Genomic DNA, 21,695 nt, shown 5'->3' with positions numbered 1-21,695 from the left:
GCCCCATAAACACCCATTTTCAATGGTTTCTTATTGAATACTTTGAGTCAACTGTATTAAAGGCTCAAGAGACAGCCATCCGGATACTTGTGCTGGGAGATGTAATTGTAGGAAGACCCTGCCTATTATAGAAAGTGCAACTTTGAAAAGGTTCGCTGTATCAGCCTGAGTGTAGGGACTGGATCAGTGAAGAAGTGGAAGACGTGGGTTAGGAATGAAGAGTGGATTAGGGCTCACCACCTGGTAAACTGAGAGTCACAGTGGAAGGAGTACTGGATCTATGTGGGCTTGAATCCTGGCTTTGCCACTTCCTGGCTGTGCTAACCTGGGGCAAGTTAGTTAACCTCTCTGTGCCTGTTTCCCCATCTGTAAAATGAAGATGATAATAGAAGCTATCTCATAAGGTCATGGTGAGGATTATATAAAATAATCCATGTAAAACCTTTAGCACTGTGCCTGCCATGGAGTGGGGCACTGGATGAATGACAGCTCTTCCTATATACCCATAAGTATCCAAGACCCACCTACTGCTCCAAGCAGATTGCCACCATGCCCACCATACCCTTCCCCTCTGAGGTTTCTCAGGGTTTGGAAATACCCTCCAGACTGGCTGTGGTGGCCTCTTCTTCCTCTCCTCAGCTCACTGCCCCCACCCTGGTGCGTTCAGGTCATGAGAATCAGCACCCCCACCCCACCGCAGGAAAGACCAGGGCCTCCCTAAAAGGAAAGGGTACCGACATCAAGGTCACCCTGGTCCTTCATGCAAAGGGGAGGGGGTTTGGGAGGAGGGGTACAGAAGGGTCACTTAGGGGAGGCATGGGGTGCGGTGCCGCAGTGGGAATCCAGAGCTGGGAAGGCTGCCAGCAACCAAGCGAGAAATGACCAGAGCCTGAGGTAAGTCTGTAACTTAGGAGAGAAAAAAAGCGCAGATTTGGGAAAAGAAAGGAAAATGTGAGTAGATTTGGCAAGAGATGAGTCCAGAGTGAAACATCACTCTCCTCCGTCATCACAGCCAAGCTGCAGCAGATGCTAGGCAAGAGGCAGAAATGAGAGGAGAGAACACAAACCCAGAGCCGGCTCGGCTGTGTGCATGACGGATGAATCTGACAGGTAGTGCAGGAAGGAGACGAAGAGCCATCTCATGGCTGTGGAGCTTCAAACTCCTAGTACGGTGCTGTCGTGCTGGCAGTTCAAATGCACAGTTGTTAGACTTGGTAAGTCCACCAAGTGTTTATTACACGTGAATTCAACTCTTTAAGACTTCATCATTTAATAGAAAAAAAATGTGACAATTCCTAGACCTATTACGACTGTGGTTTCTGAATCTTTTTCCTGCGGGTGTCAGGTTTAAGGGAAAAAAATAGCCAAGTAGGAAAAAAAGTGAGCAGGATTCCAGTTCTCTTTTGCTCACTGAGAACATCCGCTTTCCAATACAGGAGGAGCGAGGAGGCGCCTCCTGGGTTCTTTCCCAGCTCTGAGTCTGGGTTTTCTTCAGAGTAGACTCACTCTCCCCAAGCTGGCAGCCTTCAGTTCCAACATTTTTCTGAGAAATGTACAGACAGTCTTGTGGGGGCTCCTTAGGGAGCTCTCCTAGCCCCAAGGAAACATGTAAGGGCGTGCTGGCGTCTAATCCTTAGCTTAGAATCAGTGGAGGGCAGGGTTACTTCCCTGTCTCTCTCCCCAACCTGCCAGGCACAGAGTAGGTGGTCAGTAAAAGTTCCACTGAATGACTTACCTGCTGAATGAATGAATGAGTCCTAAACTTCACAGGATCTGTCAAAGATGTTAGCGAGAACTAAGGGTGATTGATAGAGTAAAAGAGACTTAAAAGGCATATCAATTAAGGCCATGTGTAGACCTTGTTAGGATTTTTATTCAAACAGAAAAAAGGAGACAATTTACAAACTTGAACACTGATTAGATATTTGATCATTTGATTTACCCTGCACCATGTTTTTCAAAACTTTCTCTTTTTTTGATGAGGAAGATTAGCCCTGAGCTAACACCTATTGCCAATCTTCCTCTTTTTGCTTGAGGAAGATTTTCACTGAGCTTACATCTGTGCCCATCTTCCTATATTTTGTTTGTGGGATGCTGCCACAGCATGGCTTCATGAGTGTGTAGGTCTGTGCCTGGGATCCGAACCCGAGAACCCCTGGCTGCCGAAGCAGAGCACGTGCACTTAATGAGTACGCCACTGGGCCAGCCCCTCAAAACTTTTAATGTTGTCAACATTTTTAAAATAAGAGATTTTACATTAGGGGTCGGCCCAGTGGTGCAGCAGTTAAGTGCACACGTTCCACTTTGGCAGCCTGGGTTTCACCAGTTTGGATCCTGGGTGCGGACATGGCACCGCTTGACAAGCCATGCTGTGGTGGGTGTCCCACAGATAAAGTAGAGGAAGATGGGCACGGATGTTAGCTCAGGGCCAATCTTCCTCAGCAAAAAGAGGAGGATTGGCAGATGTTAACTCAGGGCTAATCTTCCTCAAAAAAAAAAAAGAGATTTTACATTAAAATCCAGATTTCCAGCTTATTTTGAAAAACAGGAAGATCTGGCCACAGAAGGTCCATCTCCTCACTCAGCTACCTTGGGCTGGAATGAGGAGTGATTGCCCTCTTTCGGTCCTCAGGGCCAGAAGAAGTGCCAGTTCTTTCACAAAGGCTTCTCTGATCACCCCAACCAGGAGTGACTTCTCATCCCTCTGGGCTCATGGAATACATTTTAATTACTCCCCCAGCTCCCAGCATATGCTGCCTGTGTTGAGTTTTCCTAGACCTCTTATGGGCCCTCGTCCCCACACACCTGGGCCAGATTCAGGCCTTTAAGAGACTAAATGTTGAAGAGATTCTGGAGGATGCCTCCCCATATGTAATTCCAAGCCAAATTTGATCTTTCAAATTAGTGGTGCCGACAAGTAGGCTGAAGGCAAACTTTCTAGGTTAAAAAAAAAAATTCTCCAACTTCTTATTTTGAAAAACTTCAAACTCACAGAAGAGATGAAAGAATAGTAAAATGAACATCTATGTAACCATCTAGAATCACCAGTTTGTAACTTTTTCTGATATTTGCAGTTTTTTCCTCTGAACTACTTGAGAGTAAGTTTCAGACATTATGATGCTTTACCCCAAATTCTTCAACATTTCCTTCTTTAAAAAAAGGGCGTTTTCCTGCATGCCCACAATAACATTCTCACACTCAAGAACTTTGACCTTGCTACAAACAATATTATTTAACATACAGTTCATATTCAAATTTTCCCAATTGTCCCAATAAGGAATGCCCTTTAAAGCTATTTTTTTAAAGCTACTTTTTAAATTCAGATTCTAATCAAGGATCATGCGTGGCTTGATTTCTTTAGCCTCCTCTGATCTGGAACACCTGCGTGTGTTTGTTTTTAATCATTCCTGACATTACGTTTTGCAGCATCCTGGCCAGTGGTCTCTGTACATACACAGGAGCAGGGCTAGAATGGCTATAATGGGCGCTTTAATGCCACTTTCTTCCCCACTAGTATTAATCTACAATCTCACCAACACTTATTTTCTTCTCTTTAATTGTTGCTAAATCTATAGGCGTAACATGATATCTTGTGGTTTTCATTTGTATTCTCATGACTGCTAAAGAATTTGAGCACCTTTTCTTATGTATATTGACCACTTGTGTTTTCTTTCCTGTGAAAAGCCTGCTTATGACTTTTGCTCACTTTTTTTTCCGTTCTTCCCAAAGCCCCCCAGTACATAGTTGTATATTCTGGTTGCGAGTGCCTCTGGTTGTGCTATATGGGACACCGCCTCAGCATGGCCTGATGAGCGGTGCTAGGTCCCAGCCCGGGATCCGAACCAGCGAAACCCTGGGCCACTGAAGCTGCTGAAGCCCAGCGCGTGAACTTAACCACTCGGTCACGGGGCAGGCCCCTTTTGTTCACTTTTGGAGGTTGTCCTTTTTTTCTCTTTTTTTGCTTGAGGAAGATTGTCACTGGGCTAACATCTGTGCCAGTGTTCCTCATTTTATATGTGGGACACCAGCACAGCATAGCTTGACGAGTGGTGTGTAGGTCCACCCCGTGATCCGAACCAGCAGACCCCAGGCCACAGAAGTGGAGCTCAGGAACTTAACCACTATGCCACCCAAGCGCCCCTGGAGGTTGTCCTTTTCTTATGTATTTTTAGATCTTTATGCATTCTGGATACTAATTTATCAATTATGTATATATCTCAACTCTCGGGAAACAGTATCACATAAGGCTAAGCACATAGACACAGTGGTTAGATGTTTGGGGTTCAAATCCCAGTTCTGTTACTTACTAACCATGTGACTCTGGATAAATTATTTAACCTCTCTCTGCTTTAGTTTCCTCATCCATAAAATAAGGGTGTTAGTGGTACCTACCTCATAGGTAGTAGGGGGATAAAATGAGTTAATATATAATGCAGTTAGAACAGCGCCTGGCAATAGTAAGAGTCAGTGTTTGCTGTTATTTAGCTTCTTCCGTTTTACAGCTCCCATGTAATATTCAGACACAGGGGCTCCTCAAAGTGCTCGTCCCACAAGGAGTCTCCCCACCATGGCTACGGCCCCATCCAGAAACTGCACGCCGCACTAAGGACGGGCTGACTCCGCTCCGAACAGGCAAGCACTCCTGAAGGGATGTCCCCCATCAAAGGCGCCTCAGGCCAGTTACGTTTTTCCTTGTGAATGGGGAAAACATTCTGCAACCTCGAAGGACCCCTCCAAAATCTGGAGAGATTAATGCCAGGAAATCCTCTCCTTCACTTTACAGACCCACAAACACCCTAAAAACAACTCGCAACACTTTGAGACCTAAGTGTCATGATTTATTCTGCAACAATTTCAGAAAGACTCTACTCATGATCGGGCCCCTAGCACCTCCCAGAAACCTCTCTCTCTCCGGACCTCTCCCCGGGCCTCTTCCCCCAAGTTGGGCCTTTCTTTCTGTAGTGTTTCAAAGACTAGCAAATTCATGATACAAGTGCACCCAGGAGGCACTCAGTAAATGCTAAGTGAGTGAATGAATCAATAGAGGAAGGAACGTTGCTGGTTCCCAGGGAGAAGCGAGGTCAGAGAAAAAGGAACGCTGGATGCGCAAGCCGGGTGATGATTGGCTGGCCCCTGGGATGGGGGGGAGGCCTGGAACGTAGGAGAGAGTTGCTTTAGACAAGGTGGTCGCGGTCCCGCCCGTTTCGACGTGGTGCGTGGAGAGCGACGCTGCCGACTTTGAGGGTCCAAGGAGGGTGGGGCGGCCCCCTGGGCCCCGCCCCGCTCCGCCCCCGGGCGCCGCGGCCACGACCGAAGCGGCGGCCTCGCCGGAGCCTGCGCACTGGGCCCCCAGCGCTGCCAGCGGCTCTGGGCTCTGCTGTTTGGAAGATGGCGGACCGCGCCGGCGCCGGCGCCGGCGCCGGCGGCAGCACATCCTTGAAGGGGCTGCGGAAACGGATGGGTGAGCGGGCCGGCAGCTCCCGGGGGGCTCAGGGTCGCACGGGGGGCGGGCTTCCCGGGGCCCTGGGGACCGCTGGAGCAGCGCGGCGGGCGCCAGGAAACTTTGCTCCGGAGTCGCCCCGCGCCGTCCGGTCCTCCCCTCACCCCCTGGGACGGGATGGGTAGCCGTTTGGGGATTGGGGCGGGAGGGGAAACGGCCGGCCAGCGCCGCCAATGACCCAACTGCCACCAACGGGCGAACCCCGCAGGCGGGGCGCGAGAGAACTAACGGGCGCTGCTGGGGCCGGGGGGGCCTGGAACCCCTGTCCCCGCGGACGCCCCGAGCCCCGCCTGGCGTTGGGGGCGGTGGCCGCCCGCGCAGCCGCCGGAACGGACGCGCCGCTGCCCGGGATGTGCGGGCGCCCGCCCCGAGCCCGCGCGGGGACCGCCCCCGAGGCGGGGCAGCCCTTCCAGGCGCGGAGCCGGGGGGATTCTGCCCGGGGCGCTCGCGCTTTCCTCCACTCCCACGATCGCAACGCTCCTCTTTCCCAAAGGCTTCCCTTCCGCGCCCTCCTGGTCAAGGTCGAGTGAGGAGGGCGCCTTGGGAGTCCGTGGCTTTGAAAGTTGGGGTAAAACTTAGCTCTCTGCGCCTCCTGATTTGCCTGCTGTAGCACATGACTTCGCCAAGATGTCACCTTCTGTGGGACATCTTACAGACCCTAGGCTGAGCTGCACGGGAATCAGCACTTCAGAGTGGTGTCTCCTAAACTGATCCCATCGCCCAGAGCTATTTTCCCCTAAAATTGTTAATTTTGTAAAATTGGGCAGCGCATTGCTTAGCCCAGGAGATTGCCCCACTACCTGAGGGACATAGTATGTATTTCTTGCTTGTGGGAGGTTGCTTTTAGCTTGTTCTCAGCGTAGTTTCCTCCTATATGAGCTTGAATAAAATCATCTTATTGAAATCTTTAGAGATTTTTTCATTTGCAGTTGAAAAATTAGATTGGCTGCAATTGAGAGGCTGTATGTTACTTAAGAATGCTTTGAATCAACTCCCCAAAGAATGTGTCAGAAACCAATACACTTTGATCATTTCATAGGGAGAAAAACTTTTTTTTTCTGTCTCTACCTTGTGACGGTTCACCTGGAGACAGAGTCTGCAATTAATGAAGGTCGTTTTATTGCTTATTGACACCTAAGGCTCTCTGATTTTGGTTTATTTCAGTGGTTTAAATTAACCAGCATTCTGGATAACCCCCAAAAGCATTTGTATTTTGAATGTTGACAAGTATCTTAAAATTTTGTATGGGACAGCTGCTGGAATCCACAGTGTTTCAAAGCAAAAACTTAAAGCCATGCAAAAAAGGCTTAACCCAGAATGCTTCTTGACGTCCCTGCTGCCCATTTCGTGTTAGGAACTGAAAATGTCACCTGTTAGACTTTCACAGAGCACCAGCTTGACTAGAACTGCCCTCACGGTCTCAGCGTTTTCCTGAAGGGGAGAAGGAGTCAATGAAATGTTTTGCCCACTTTGTGGCAATTGCTTCTTTTTATTCTGCTATCTAGGTAACAGTGAGCAGCACTTAATCTATTAATCTGCTCAGTTTCATCTCCTGGGAGCCTGGCTGCAAGAGTTAAAACACTGTTCTGAATAAGTACCTTCCTTAGGCGCACACTGCAATCTACATATATTTATTATATACCTTCATTGTTATGTTTTCTGTGCATGGCGCTGTGCTAAGATTGTAGTGTACCAAAGAAGTACACTTATTTTAACAAAAGGTGTTTTGTATTTTTATACCGAATTGTTGTAAAATAAAAGTTTATGTGACTATTTCAACCAGAAGAGCATAAGAAATGCCGCTCCTGACTCGTCACCTTTCCCTTGTTTTTCTAAATTCGCAAATCCTTTCTCAGTTTAGAATAAATTATTCAAACAATATGTGCTAACAAATGCAGATAAAGGTACTAAGATTGACAGCCAGATCATCATAGAATTTTAGAGCTGGAGAAACCTAAAGATTATTCAGTCTAGCATCCAGAGTCCCAGCTGTAAAATCCTGGGCAGCTTCTGCAACTTGAATATGTGCTCTAATGGGGAGCTTAATATTTTTCCAAGTAGCCATTCCATTATAGACAGCTCTAAATGGTGGGAAAGTGTCTCTCATTTTCTTCAAGACACGGTATCTTTGGATTGGGTTTAGGGGTTTTCCAGAACTTTCTCTCAGCCCTTTGACTTTGTTGCTTTTTTAGGCAAAACTCTGTGAATCTGCCTTATTTTTGTGGTTCCCTGATTGCAGATTTCTTTGCTTTCTTCTTTTTTCTTAATGCTTTCTCGCCCTCTCCCTGGCCTAATGACGGGCAAACCGTCATAAGGCCATGAAGAGAGATCCTTGGTATGGGTGGAATGGATCTGCCAGGGACCACGCTACCCCCAACTGCTCTCCTTTGAATGAGGGTGGATCCAGGACAGGGCCAGCAGCTGTGGGAAAGGTCAGCTATTGGGCTGCTGGAAGAGGCTGCCAGGCCCCCCAGCGGGCACTTCGCAGCACTACACCCAGCAGCTCAAGACAGGACCTTGTGGCAATTTCCTCTTTTTCTTCTGTTATCCAAATAACAGTGAGTAACACTAAATCTATAAATCTGCCACAGTTGATTTCATAGTATAATTGTTCTCTGCCACAACCATAGCCCTTTTTCTAATAATAAAACCTTTCAATCATTTTTTGCAATCTACGCCCTTTGCTACCTAATGAAAATAGTAGTTTATGCGATCTAATATTTCTGAGTACAGGAGAAAGGATCTTGGGGAAGAAAGGTCATGGAGAGCTGGGACTACAGATTCAATGTGGAATTCTGAGAGTGATTTCAAGAGCAACAGCCGGGGCAGACAAGATAGAGTTGCTGAAGAAGTATTGGGAAGAGTATTTATCGTGAGATTAGCATTTTGGGGTGATTGTGCTTGGCGCAGCCTTAGGAAGATTATTATTCTTGAACTACTTGTCATGGAGAAGTGTTCTTCCTTCCTTTCTTGCATTTTAGCTTGCCCTAGTGGAGTGGAGCTCTAGTGACACAGATTGGGGGTGTGTGTGTGTTTTGGAGAAGGTGGGGACCGGGAGAGGTAGAAATTTTACACTATGTTGAAGTCAGTAATGAGCTAAAATGCTTTATGTCCCAAAGGAGCCTCAAAATTTCAGTGACTTTTTTTAAAAAAAATCTTCTTTTTTTTTTAAAGATTTTATTTTTCCTTTTTCTCCCCAAAGCCGCCCAATACATACTTGTGTACTTTTAGTTGTGGGTCCTTCTAGTTGGGGCATGTGGGACGCCACCTCAGCAAGGCTTGATGAGCGGTGCCATGTCCGCGCCCAGGATTTGAACTGGTGAAACTCTGGGCTGCTAAAGCAGAGCACGCAAACTTAACCACTTGGCCACGGGGCTGGCCCCCCAAAAATCTCTTAAATGTAAAGCATTCTTTAACTTTGGCATCGTAGTTGGCCCCTGCTTTTGTTCATTTCATTCTGAGGCTTTTATTGGGCTAGATAACCAGGATGATTGAATTTGTAAGTTTTCCCCTCATAGGAGAAGGCTTTTCTTCTTACGTCTTACACATTTTCTCTAAACTTAGGCCTTCCGTAGCCATGGCATAGTAGTGTTTTCTTTAAAAAAAATGGTAAATACTTTATTTAAAGATTTTTACGTTGCTGTATTTTCAAAGTATATTTTAAAGCAAAACCCATATATTTCATTTATTTATTGTTGAGTCAACTTTGTGCATTTAGACCTTGATTCCTTCTTTGTGATATTTTAAACAGAAGTAAATTTAGAAGTAGCTGAGGTGGGAATAATGAATTAAGTCCTATAAGAGTTAAAGTGGGTTTTGTGCAGTCTGGTTCTTGATAATTATGTAATATTTCAAAGTCAAGTTGCTTCTTAATCTACCAGTGAATCAAGTTCTGGCTTCACCGGGTACTACCTGTGTGACCTGGGAAAGCAGTGTTTAGCTTCAGTTTTCTCATCTGTAAAAAAAAAAAGGGGGGGGGATAATAATAAATAATATCCACTTTATGGAACTGTTATGAGACCTTAATGAGTTAATACAAATGAAAAGAACTTCGTAAGCGGTGAAGTGATACACGTTATATGTTATGGCAGTTTTCAGGAAAGTACCATAAATATAGATTAAGGTTCATAATTCAGTTTTAGTTAGAAACTCTACACATTTTCGTATTTAATCTCCGGGCAAAAGGTAACTTTTAACTTTAATTTGAGATTCAGAATTAGTAAAACAACTACAGAAATACTGTAGTACAGTTACTGCAGCTCACTCCTTCTTTCAAATGAATGCTCAGTAAATTCCGTCATTCAGTGGAGTTGAAGAAGATGGCCACTTTGTTAGGGTCAGACATAAAAGCTTTCTCCCATTGCCTGGGCATCTTAAATAATTTTTAGAGCCTGTCCTGTTGGTGAATGTATTTCTTGCCAGTAGGAATTTGGATATAAAGTTCTAAAAATCAGACTTGTTATTATGACCACTTTAACCTTTATATGATTTGGTTCATTATTCCCACTACAGCTACTTATAAGGTTACTTCTGTTTAGTAGAACCTTTAAATCTGGTAAAATTATGCATTTTGAGAGAAATTGACCTTATGGTCAGCTAACTTGTGCCAAAATAATGGACTTTCCTTAGGACTTCTAAGTAGGAAAACCGAATGTGCAAAAACAACTGTTGTTTTCTTTGTGCTCACATAGAAATGTTGTGAGTGGGAGGGGTGTATGTAGGAGGGTTTAATTAATTTATAGACTATATTTAGGAATTTTTCTTAATACACTAGTACTCAAGTTCAGAGGACAATTGGTGGTCCACAAAATTGCCAGTAATTGAATTATTAAGGAAGCTGAGAAAACTCTAATCTTCAAATTTAGCTAGGTCATGGATTATCTGAGCTGTCAGTTCTCTGCAGTAAAAAAAAGTCCTTTTTTCCTTTTGAAATGGCGAACCTTATGGCAGCAATTGTGATGTCACTGTCAAGGTTACTCTGTAAAATGACTCCTGGCCATCTTTCCTCAGTAACAACTAATGCTCAGAGTCCATTCATTCTATGAGTACAACAGCACCTCTAATCCCTTAATTTTTTTTTTTTTGAGGAATATTAGCCCTAAGATAACTACTGCCAATCCTCCTCTTTTTGCTGAAGAAGACTGGCCCTGAGCTAACATCCGTGCCCATCTTCCTCTACTTTTACATGTGGGATGCCTACCACAGCATGGCTTTTGCCAAGCGGTGCCATGTCCTCACCTGGGATCCGAACTGGCGAACCCCAGGCCGCCGAGAAGCGGAACGTGCAAACTTGACCGCTGCACCACCGGGCTGGCCCCAATCCCTTAATTATTTTACTTACCCATCTTTAACTGATATGTTTTTCTTGAGATATAGAAACCAGAATTGTATGCGGTATCGCAGGGGCGTATTTCCTGTGCTTTTATACAAGGGTAGAAGACAGTTTTCAGTGTTATTCTTCAGATCCTTCCTGAAGATGCCCAGCATTGTGGGGCTTTTTAGATACAGCCATACTTGGAATTAAAGGGTTCAGGGAATCCCCTATAATGACTCGTATGTGTATCATCCTGGAATTTTAGTTTTTCTTACTTTCTCTCAACTTGCGTTCCCCTAAACTTATATTTAAATCTTATTGAAGTTTATTTACCACTTTTCTGCCTTGTTTACACAAGACGTGTAAATTTATATTGTATAATTTATGCTTGTTTGCTTGACGTTTTTCTCCCCACAATAATCCCCTGTCATTGGAAATGCCTTGAGTGGTTTTCCACCTTCACTGTGCATCCGAATAGAGCTTTTAGCAACTGCAAAAGGCCTGGGCCCCACCCTCGGAGAGTGGGGGCAGGGAGGGGCAGGCATTGCTAATTTTTTTGAAGCGATTTAGGCGCCTCTAGTCTGCATCCGGGATAGAAAGCCCCTGGGCTAGGTAATTTATGAATGTACTCCTTAATATTGGGCCCAAGCTCTGGATGTCACTGTTGACACTTTTGCTTCCAAATTCAGATCCATAACTCCAAATCTTTTCTAAATTCCCAGTTTGTGGCGAAACATTTTTTCCAATTCCTTGCCAGCTCAGTTTTTCTTGTACTTGGTGTAATGTCTTGTCTGAGGCATTTTTGAAGCTATTAATCATTAGCTCCTACTCATCTACAAACTTGTGCTGCTACTCCCACTAAGGACTCTTAATGTCCACAGATATGCTGGAACATCCACAGTAAACACTTTTCTTTGTCAAATTATTACTGAACATAGTAGATACTCAGTATGTCTTTGTTGTTGACCCAGATTAATCTGTCATGATTTTGCCTTATAGCAGAGATGCTGTCCTTTATCATCAAAGATACATTGTATATTGCCGCCCCCTGTATTAGCTGTTTACATTCTTAATATTGTATACCTTTTCTTTATCTCCCTGTATTTTAGTTGCTGCTGCTCACGCCATTGCTGAAGAAAGACGGAATCAGAGTGGCCTTAGCTCTCTTCCGTCCCAATCCTCAAATATAAGATCAACATTTAAACCAGGTATAACTTCTAGAATGTGTTGATAGATGTCAAAGTGTCATATTATTAAAATTTGATATCCTATTAATATCTAACTCTATTCTCTTTTTTTCAGTAATAGATGGATCTGTGCTTAAAAATGATGTAAAACAAAGGTTAGCGAAAGAACGCAGGGAAGAGAAGAAAAGACAAGATGGTATATTTTAGACTTTTTAAAAAAATCAAAATGAATGAATTTTATGTTAAGGTTATATATTTCCCAAGTGGTTTTACTTACTTTTCCTAATCTGTTTATATGATAGATTACACTTTTTATAGTATGTATTATATTGGATTAAATGCGATACTAAATCAGGTAAAGATGGCCTGTGAAAAATATTTGATTAAATTGTTTAAGTTTTGAAGCAGTAGTTTCTGTTAGCTTTAATTTTCTGAAAATTAAGGTATGAAAACTTCTTGAACATTTGTGGAAACGAGCAGAATGGGCTTTCAGTAAAAATGATTCTAAAAATGGCAACGACAGATGCAGTATCTTTCACTGACTGCTGTGTTTCTCTAGGATAACTTTGTATCAATTAGGATCTAAAAGAAGAATCTCTCTACACCTGGAGAGAATGCTTTTACAACCATGCATTGTTCTCCTCTGGGCTTCTGAATCCAGTCAGAGAACTGGTGCTGAACCTCATTCAAATGGAAAATCACGGTCTTTGTTTTGGCGAGGAGCTGGTTCTTCCTGTAGCTCTTTAGGAGAGCATTTTACAACTGCATAGATGCTCTCCAGGCTTTAGTGAGGGGCCATCTGAATACAGAAAAACTTCCTGCTGTTCGGTAATGTGGTATGGAACGAAGCTCAGGAATGTAAAACGGGCATGCCTAATAATGGTCTGTATGGATGAGGCCTTTGAAAGAAGTTTCCTAGTAGAAGGGAAAAAAGAAGATAGATTCTGCCCATGTGGTCTTTTAAATTCTTTAATGTACAGCGTGTTAACCTGGTGAGGTTTGACTTCACCTCAGATCGACAGAAACATCACATGAGAGAAAATATTTCTTCTTAATTTGGAATTTTAGTTCAGACAGAATGAGAGACATCTATGCCAATTCAGTTCTCGAGTTAAATGAACACCCAGTGAAAATGATTCTGTGGTGGCCATCTCTTCACTTATATAATAAGTCTTTAGTTATTAGCACAGGTTATATTATTTTTAAGAAAGAGAATGAGCTGTGTCAACTTTTTCCTTCTCTGTGTGTAATGTGGAAAACTTAAATATTTCCTTGGCTCTCACACCTTGTATGTGGAATATTTCAGCTAATAAAGAAATACAACTACTTGAAAAAGAAAGAAAGTCCAAGATCTACTATGAAAAACAGATGGAAGAAAAGCAACGAAAGCTGAGAGAACAAAAAGAAAAGGATGAACAGCGGAGAGTATCTGCAGAAGAAAAAAGAAAACAAAAATTGGAGGAAGAAAGGGTACCTATTTTTCTAGCCTCTTAATCAGATGATACAATACTGCCTGGGTCTAGAATACTTTTTTCTTAGCCCTTGTCTGCCTTTGCTAGTCCAACCTGTGGAAAGGGGACCGAATCCCAATTCTTCCTTTCTTCCCTCCCACATCCGAGGCTCTTGGCCCTGTCCTCATCAGATCCCTGAGTGTAGACTCGGCAGCTGAGGTGAAGAGAAGCCTTGCACATCCAAGAAGAGAGCCCTCTCTACCTTCAGGACTTGGCACACAAGGTGCCTGTGGCCTGGGGTTTCCTCCGAGTGGCTCTCTATCCTACCAAAAAGCCTTAGGTGTTGTCCCATTGCCTGGAATTCTCCCAGCTGCGTCAGGCCCTCTGTGATAGGCTCCCATCTGCCTGGCTTACTTCCCACGACTCCTCTAACTGCTGACTGACTCCCACCCTACCCAATCCGAGCTCTCACTCTCCCTGACCTCATTCCCTGGCTGCTCCTCGTGTGTGCTGGCTCTCTCCTCTCCCTCTTGTTCCTCACCTTCGCTTTCTTTCTCTGTTTTGTGGCCCTGCCGCTCTCTTTTCCTTTCCAGACTCTTTTTTGGTGTCTTTGGCACTCTGTGGTAGGCTCTCTCTTTCCCTTCTGTCCCTCTTCAGTCAGTTTGTCTTTTTTTGTTTATGCTTGGGCATCTGGCTCCCTGTCACATTCTGTATGATTCTCTCTGGCAGCTCTGTAGGTCATTCCACTGCTTCATCCTCAGTGTCCTTGACTCCTTCTTCTGAAATTGGCATGTTCTCTGTGACACCATTCTCTTTCCCACAGGCATTCTCTCTTTTTCTGTATTTCTGTGACTCTCAAGTGTCCATAAATGTCTTATTCTGTCTTCTGGTTCTTTCTGACTCTGACTTTTTCCTACCTGAGGCGCCTCACTGTTCTTTCTGCTTTCTTTGTCTTAGCTTCTCTCTGTTTCCCTCTCCCCATCTTTGGACTTTCTGCCTTTTGTTCTCTCAGTGTGTGTGTTTTAATCTGCCTCTCTTTTTTTCTGTTTCTCTCATTTTTAAATTTCTTTTTCTCTCCTTTTCTCTTTTCTTCCATTTCTCCCCATGAGCCGCCTTCTCTGCATCTTTCTCTGTGGTGCTCACTTTTCCTCCTTACTTGTGCACACAGTTGCTCTTGAGCGTGCCCCAGCCCCAGCCCCTGCATCCATCTGAGGCTCTTCCAGTTCTTTCCCGTCCATGGTCCACTACCACTTTCTGTCTTTCTGAGCCTTTTGCTGTGGTTGTTTATGCTCTTTCACATTGAGTATTTGATGGACTCTCATTCAGAATTTCGATCACTCTCTGTCTTCCTCTGTGAAACATTTTCTTAATTTACTTATCTGTGGTAAAGAGAATGAAGACCAGAGAGAGAGAATGCGCTAAGACAGAGAACCAGAGAAAGTAAAATAGAAAACTTCTGTGTGCAGAGTGGGGGAGGGTCCCTGGTGGAGAGAGGCAGTTCCAGGGACTGAGGGAAAAAAAGCGCATCTTAGAGAAAGAGGAACCTGAAAGGGCGAACGCAGACAAAAGAAGAGAATGTAACAAAATGACAGTGCAGACCCAAGGGGAACCAGAGACGTGGTGGGGGAAGAGGCAGAAAGACAAGGAGAGAGGGCAAGAGGGAATCAACCCCAGAGGGTTCGTGTAGGGGAACCCCAGGCGGAGCAGGGATCAGGGACACTGTGAGTAGGCTGCACGTAGGAAAAAAGAATAATTCCATAGAGCAGGGAAAAAACCCAAACTCGGGTGCGGAGGAGGGGCAAGTGTGGACAGGAGATGCATTGAGCCAGGACAGTGGCTTACATATGAGCCGCAGGAAGGAGCCTGACAGCACAGAGGGTCCAGTGCATTGGGAAATTCTTACGAATCTGAAATGCTTTAATAAGACCAGGTGAACATCTGTTTTTAGTCTTTATTATGCTTTCTGGGTTTATAAGTAATTTAGAACAACTTACTTTCTGTTAGAAAATATACTTTTAAAATATTGCCATTAGAGAACATTTTATTTTAAGGATTGCAGTTGCTTTCCTCCTCAGAGGATGTGGATGACTCTCCACCTTTCCAGTATGTTTACCCGGTATGTTTGCCCTCAGAGAAATGGGGGGGGACACTGTAAGGGCGATGTTGCTATGGAACGGTTGTCAGGAAAGACTGGAAAACCTTCTGGCCTTGAAGTTGATTTGCTTAGCTGATAGAGTCCGTGGTTTGTTGCCGCACAGGGCTGAGAAATGCCTTCAAAAGGAAAACTGCCGCTCATTTCTCTGCAGTGGAGTTGTTTTGCCACTGTGGCATTGACATTTGTATAGCTGTCATCATGAGCAGTTTAAATTGAAGTTAGTCCGAGACAAACAGATCGATTATCTTTCTTAAAACTTTATCAGTTGACACCAGAATTCCAGATGCTACATTGTGGGTATAATAGGTAACTCTGGCATAGATTTCAGTTATATGTATGTTCGTTGATCTTTTTCCTGCCTCATTCTGCAAAGAATTTAAGGTGTATTTTAAAAAACACATACCAGAACCAGATGATAAGATAAATGGTTGAGGGAATCAAGCAGAGGGGAAAATTAAAGTAGGAAGATAATAAAATATAAGGTATGATTAGCATACACAAAGTGTACCACTGAGTCTTTGAATAGTTGCTAGAAATAGGCTGCAGATTTGGTCCTAAATTTCCTAATGAGATAAAAAAAGAGGGGAGCCTCATGGTCAGTTCCTCGATTCAGGTCCGTAAGATAAAACCTGGGTTATTCAGGAGAAGCGCTGATAGTGATTGCTACCTGAGACATGGCTCCAATTCTTTTAAAATTTTACCAGGTACAAAAAAAATTTTGCCTGATACAAAAATATGGTGATGGGGTTGTTTTATTACCCACAGATCAAAATTATACTAACCAATGTAATGAATGTGTGATAATTTGTTGCCATTTATTTTAAATAGGAGAAATTCAAAGCTGTTCTTTATCGTACATTGGAACGCAGCAACCGAGTGGATAATCGTCAAAAAAGATGGTCGTGGGAAGGCTCTATGACGATGAACTCTGAGAGTAAAACTGGTAATCAATGCAACTGTTAAACTTCAAGTTCACTCATGTTCATATTTAAATATTGACTGTTAGTATAAGGTTGCATTTACGACAAGGTTTTGAGTTTTGTCCCTTAAATGAAAATGCTGCCATGTATTCTTTGCATGCACAGTCAGTTGACATTTACATTTGTGTCATGTGAGATTGCAGAAGAAACAAGTGACATTTTATAATTTTTGCTTGAGGAAGATTAGCCCTGAGCTATCATCCCATTGCCAGTCTTCCTCCATTTTGTATGTGGGTCGCCAACTCAACATAGCTGACGAGAGGTCTAGGTCTGCGCCCAGGATCGGAACCTGCAAACCTGGGCCGCCAAAGTGGAGCACCTGTGCTTAACCGCTAGGCCGCAGGGCTGGCCCCTGTAATTTTATTTTATCCAATATATCCAAAAATCTTACCGTTTAAACTTGTAATCAGTATAAAAATTGTTAATAATTAATTAGTAAGCTTTACACAGATTATTTATCCAGTATATCCAAAATCTTACCATTTAAACTTATCAGTATAAAAATGATTAACAATTAGTAAGCTTTACACAGCTTTATCCAATGCATATTTTAAAAATAAATTGCCTGCCTTGTTTACTATGCATGTACTGTAAATTTTCCTGTGTGTGAACGTAATTCTACACAATTTCATACAACATAAGTGGAATTTATATGGTTTGTAAGACAGGACTGATAATGAACATTGTGTACCTAATTACTGCACATTTACATGCCATAGAACTACATCGCAGACTCATCGTGTTTCAGCTAATGATGCTTTCTTTAAATACAAGCACAGTAAATACTGTATTTTTTCTCAGCCCATAAGTGTTCTGCATCTACTGAAAAACTTGAACAGGAGGCTTCCGGTGTACACAAACAAATGTCCATGTCATCTGCAGGTCTTCAAAACTCTGTTGCCAAGAGTAAGTAGTTATTTCATGTATTCTACTGAATTTAAAACCAGTGAAATCAATTCTTACTATGGATTTTTACAATATCATTTATTTAGATTGTAGAACATTGAGATTTATTTCAGAAGAGCACCACATTGTTTTACAGTAGGTAGAAATGGTCGTTACTATTTTGTATTTTCATCAGTATAAATCCATGTTTGGTGATTTGTGTATTGATCGTATCAGATGGGTTTGTTAGGCTCAGGTAGCCCAAACTGAAACATTTTGACCAGAAGATGTTACCATTAAGTGGCACAATAATTTATTTTAAAATTAATCCATATTCTGTATAACCTATAAATGAAATCATTTTCTTTAGGGACTAGTTAGGCTAGTCATTAAGTTTCATGAATATTACCTAATTTAAGGAAAATAAAAGCATCATATAGCAGTGGACAGGTTGATCTGCTTCTCATGTATCATATTGGTTATTCACAACAACCTTGTAAAGTTGATGGGCAAGTATACTTACCTTCCTGGTTTTATAGTTAAGACCCCAAGGAATTCAATGATTTCCGTTCTACCATGCTTTTTTGATTTATATTTTGGTCATTTGCTAGATGGATTATGATATTTAAATGATAACATTTCACTAATAAGCACATGCTTTTCCCCAAAGCAAATAAAGTGATAACAGTGTTTAATGAGAGAAGCTCCACTTTTTAGAACTCTTTGTAGTGGTGATGTGACGTTCTTTAAGGTAAAATGAAGTTATCTATTATGGGTACTTCAAATACCTTTTCCTCCTGGTGTTTGCCCTTGTAATGAGTGTTCCTTATTTGAAAAGTCTTGCCCTGAGTGTGTGTCGATGCCCATTTCTCACTTGTAGCACATGGTGCTTCTCACTGATAGTTTTAATGAATTAGGCAACCATACTCATCAGTCAAAAAGATTTTTTCTTTCTTTCCAGAGGAAAAAATAGAGATTTTCACAGGAAAAAGACATGGCAAACATATTCCACATCATTCCCTCAAACTTAAACATTAATAAAGAAGAAATAGTACTTTTGGTGCCTTGTGAATTGGAAAAAAAACATAATTATAGTCTGAATTTAAAAATGTTTCTTTTGTATTATTTAGGGAACTTGACATTTTTTTGAGCAATCTGATTGCTATAAAATTCCATTACAGCAAAAGATCCTGGATCTCATTTAAAGTATAATTGCAGCAGTGGTTAACTTAGTGTGAAGGATTTCCATTTTTGTCTAAACGTTATAGCTTTCCTATGTTAAAGGATTTTTGTTTTGTTCATACTCACATTCTGTGTCACTTGTACTTTCAGGACTCTTAGAGTTTCCAACGCTGAGCTTCAGAGATATTTTGTTGTGTGTCAGTCTGGGTGCATCCCATTTTCTCTTCTAAAGGTCTAATAAAAGTTGATCTGCTTACCCCCGCCGCCCCCCAGTATGCTTTCCGCAAGCACTTTTATATATAGCCTGGGTTCATTCACAGATTCATGTGGGAAGATTTTTCTCTAGCACTTTGCTTGACATATGGTAAAATTAATTATTCACCAACTCAACCCTTTAGAAAAATGAGATAACATTCATGGCAATGTCATGTTTATATACTTTCATTTTAATATACCTTGATTGTTTTGCAAGCATTGACTATGTTTTCCTATCTTTGCTTTGAGGAATTAGCACAGATTTCTTCCACAGACATTACATTTGTAATATAATGAGCAAACACTAGTATGCTTTCGTTAATATGTCTACTTGTCGTATTAGTTAGACATGTAAAGAGAATGGACAGGTGATGACTCTCGCGGTAGTAATTAGTGAAATTGCACTGAAGGAGCAGTCCCAAGAAACTTGTTAGATGATTTCTTTACTGGTTTTTAATACAAGAAGGTTTGTGTGGAAGATACTTTGTGAAATAACTTGCTTATATTGCACACTCTGAAATGATGAATACTGTAATTAATGATTCCAGGGAAAATTAAATCAATGTTGGCAGTGGCTTACCTTTGTTAAATCCCTTCAATAGCCCTGTTTTAAATCTTCGCTGATTCAAATCTATTATTCTTCTGCTCATTGCTGACTCATAATAACCACTCACACTATTTTGTCATTTCTTGCAGTTACGATAATAAAGGATATGGGATAGAATCACGTGATTGAATTGAATACACCTCTGTGGTTCATGCTGCTCAATTACATTAGCAATTTGAGAATTTTCAAATGATGCTGTGTTGTCCATATGTACTTTAATTTACAGATGCCCGGAGGAGAAGTTATTTTTTAAACAGACATTCCTCAGTATTCTGAATCAGTGAAATGGAAAAGTGTCTACAGAAAACAGATTATTTTCCCTTATGAATAGTTTGAGTTGCTAAAATTGTGACATCTATACCAAATGTTAATGACCATTTTTGTTTAAAAAATACTAGTGACAAATAAAGTATAAATCACTTGAGTAATCGATGTCATGGATCAAAAGTTGTATATTTCTAATTTGGGAACTTGGGTGTTGTCAGATAGTATCAGACATTTTTCCTCTTAGTTTTTACCGTATTCTAAATAATTTTATTTCATTTCAGATAACTTATTTAAAGAGTGAACTAGTTTTTAAGTTTGGGGACTTGGAATCTCTATATAATATTTGAAATGTAAATAAATTCTTACAAGCAAGAGTAGAGAAGATTAAAAAATGTTTGTGAAAAGGAGTGGCTTACTCCTGAAATAATATATTTAAACAGTTTGTAAAAAATATTTCTTTGCCCTTGATCTCCAGAAAAAACAGAAAAGAGAAGAAGCTCGTCTTTGAATAGAAGATATAGCAAACTAAATTCATCTACGGAAACAGAACAAGTAGAAGAAAAACCAGTTGGTTAGTTATTTCTGAGTACCAATCTTAAATAGTGGTTTGAAAGAGATGTATTTATGTTGACATTCAGTTGCTTGAAAAGTCATTCCTAAAATTGGAAGCCAAAATAATCCCGTTTAACTAAAAAATGTACTTTGGTGCCATGCTTATTTGGCTGAAGCCAGAAGAGTCTGTCTTTAAATGAAATAGATCGTTGTGCCATCATCTGAGCAAGGAAGGAGTCTGTAATGAAACTGAGCAACTAGATCACAGAATGTTGGTGTAGATTTGTACTGGAGGGCTCGATGCCCTTCAAATGTTGCATCAGTTTGCGTTTAGAAGTTCTAAATTACTGGCCACATTTTGAGCTTTGAAGCTTTGCTCTGTTGCTTCATAGTGTTACCTACATCTCTCCCTTGTGCATATTTTCCCTGCTGATTATTGCATGCCAAATTTCATAATTATCACCAGAGTACTTTAGTTTGTAACACCTTCACACCTAACTCTTCCCTGTCAAACGTGATTGTTGCTTTTTGTTTCATACTGAACCATTCATTTACAGAAGATTCTCCACTTAATTGATTCATGTCACATCCTATTATAACGGATGTCATTGTCACAGGGAGCTTTCTGAACATAAAAATTTATTGGAGCAAGATATTTTTTAATATATTCAAATTTTGTGTACTTTGGATATAACTATATATTTTTTTGTTGTTGAGGAAGATTCACTCTGAGCTAACGTCTGTTGCTAATCTTCCTCTTTTTTGCTTGAGGAAGATTGTCACAGAGCCAGCGTCTGTGCCAGTCTGCCTCCATTTTGTATGTGGGTTGCCGCCACAGCATGGCTTGATGAGTGTAGGTCCACACCCAGTATCCAAACCTGTGAACCCGGGCCGCTGAAACAGAGCACACCAAACTTAACCATGCTGTGGAGCCGGCCCCTGGAGCAAGATACTTATAACAAGATTCACTTTGAACAAAAGAATTCAGTCAGTCCCTTGCAGCTTTTGGCAATGGCCTTGACCAGTACGACTGTCAGTGGCAGATATCTGTAGGAATCCATGTCAAAGTTGTTTTGTCATGTGCAGCTTTTTCTCCATATGAGAGTTCCTCCGCAGAGTCTCCATACATTGGGTGTGGTTCTGTTAAGTGTATCGCCTAGACTCCTTCACTGGGGTTATTTGGGATGCTGGAGTCGTCGCCCCTTTGTTCAGCTCCTCTCTTCCCTGACGGTGCCGTTCCATCAGGTGGCAGTGTTCAGTCCTATTAAGTGTGTGTTGGTTTCATTGCCTCTACTTTTAGGCTAGGAGAATTATTTGCAGCAGTTCACATTGCTCTTTCTTGCTTTGAGTTTATTTGTGA

At 42.0% G+C, this 21,695-nt stretch overlaps 1 protein-coding gene across 9 annotated transcripts in view; it reads left to right on the top strand.

The window, feature by feature from the left end:
• The first annotated feature begins 5,113 nt into the window (after positions 1–5,113).
• Positions 5,114–21,695, top strand: part of MAP7D3 (MAP7 domain containing 3) — a 30,889-nt gene continuing 14,307 nt past the window's right edge. For 6 of the 9 annotated variants that reach the window (XM_070502174.1, XM_070502171.1, XM_070502172.1 and 3 more), the window contains exons 1-7: positions 5,114–5,461; positions 11,924–12,022; positions 12,117–12,197; positions 13,308–13,471; positions 16,436–16,550; positions 17,389–17,493; positions 20,259–20,354. In XM_070502174.1, coding sequence (XP_070358275.1) covers positions 5,389–5,461; positions 11,924–12,022; positions 12,117–12,197; positions 13,308–13,471; positions 16,436–16,550; positions 17,389–17,493; positions 20,259–20,354 — 733 coding nt within the window. In that variant the 5' untranslated portion in view covers positions 5,114–5,388. The remainder of the gene's footprint in view (positions 5,462–11,923; positions 12,023–12,116; positions 12,198–13,307; positions 13,472–16,435; positions 16,551–17,388; positions 17,494–20,258; positions 20,355–21,695) is intronic. The other 3 variants (XM_070502175.1, XM_070502173.1, XM_070502170.1) reach the window with 1 other exon arrangement.

Source organism: Equus asinus, chromosome X, assembly GCF_041296235.1.
Source record: "Equus asinus isolate D_3611 breed Donkey chromosome X, EquAss-T2T_v2, whole genome shotgun sequence".
In the NCBI taxonomy this organism is placed as follows: domain Eukaryota; kingdom Metazoa; phylum Chordata; class Mammalia; order Perissodactyla; family Equidae; genus Equus; species Equus asinus.
Note: the sequence above shows the minus strand (reverse complement) of the source record. Positions and strands in the feature narration are given on the sequence as shown.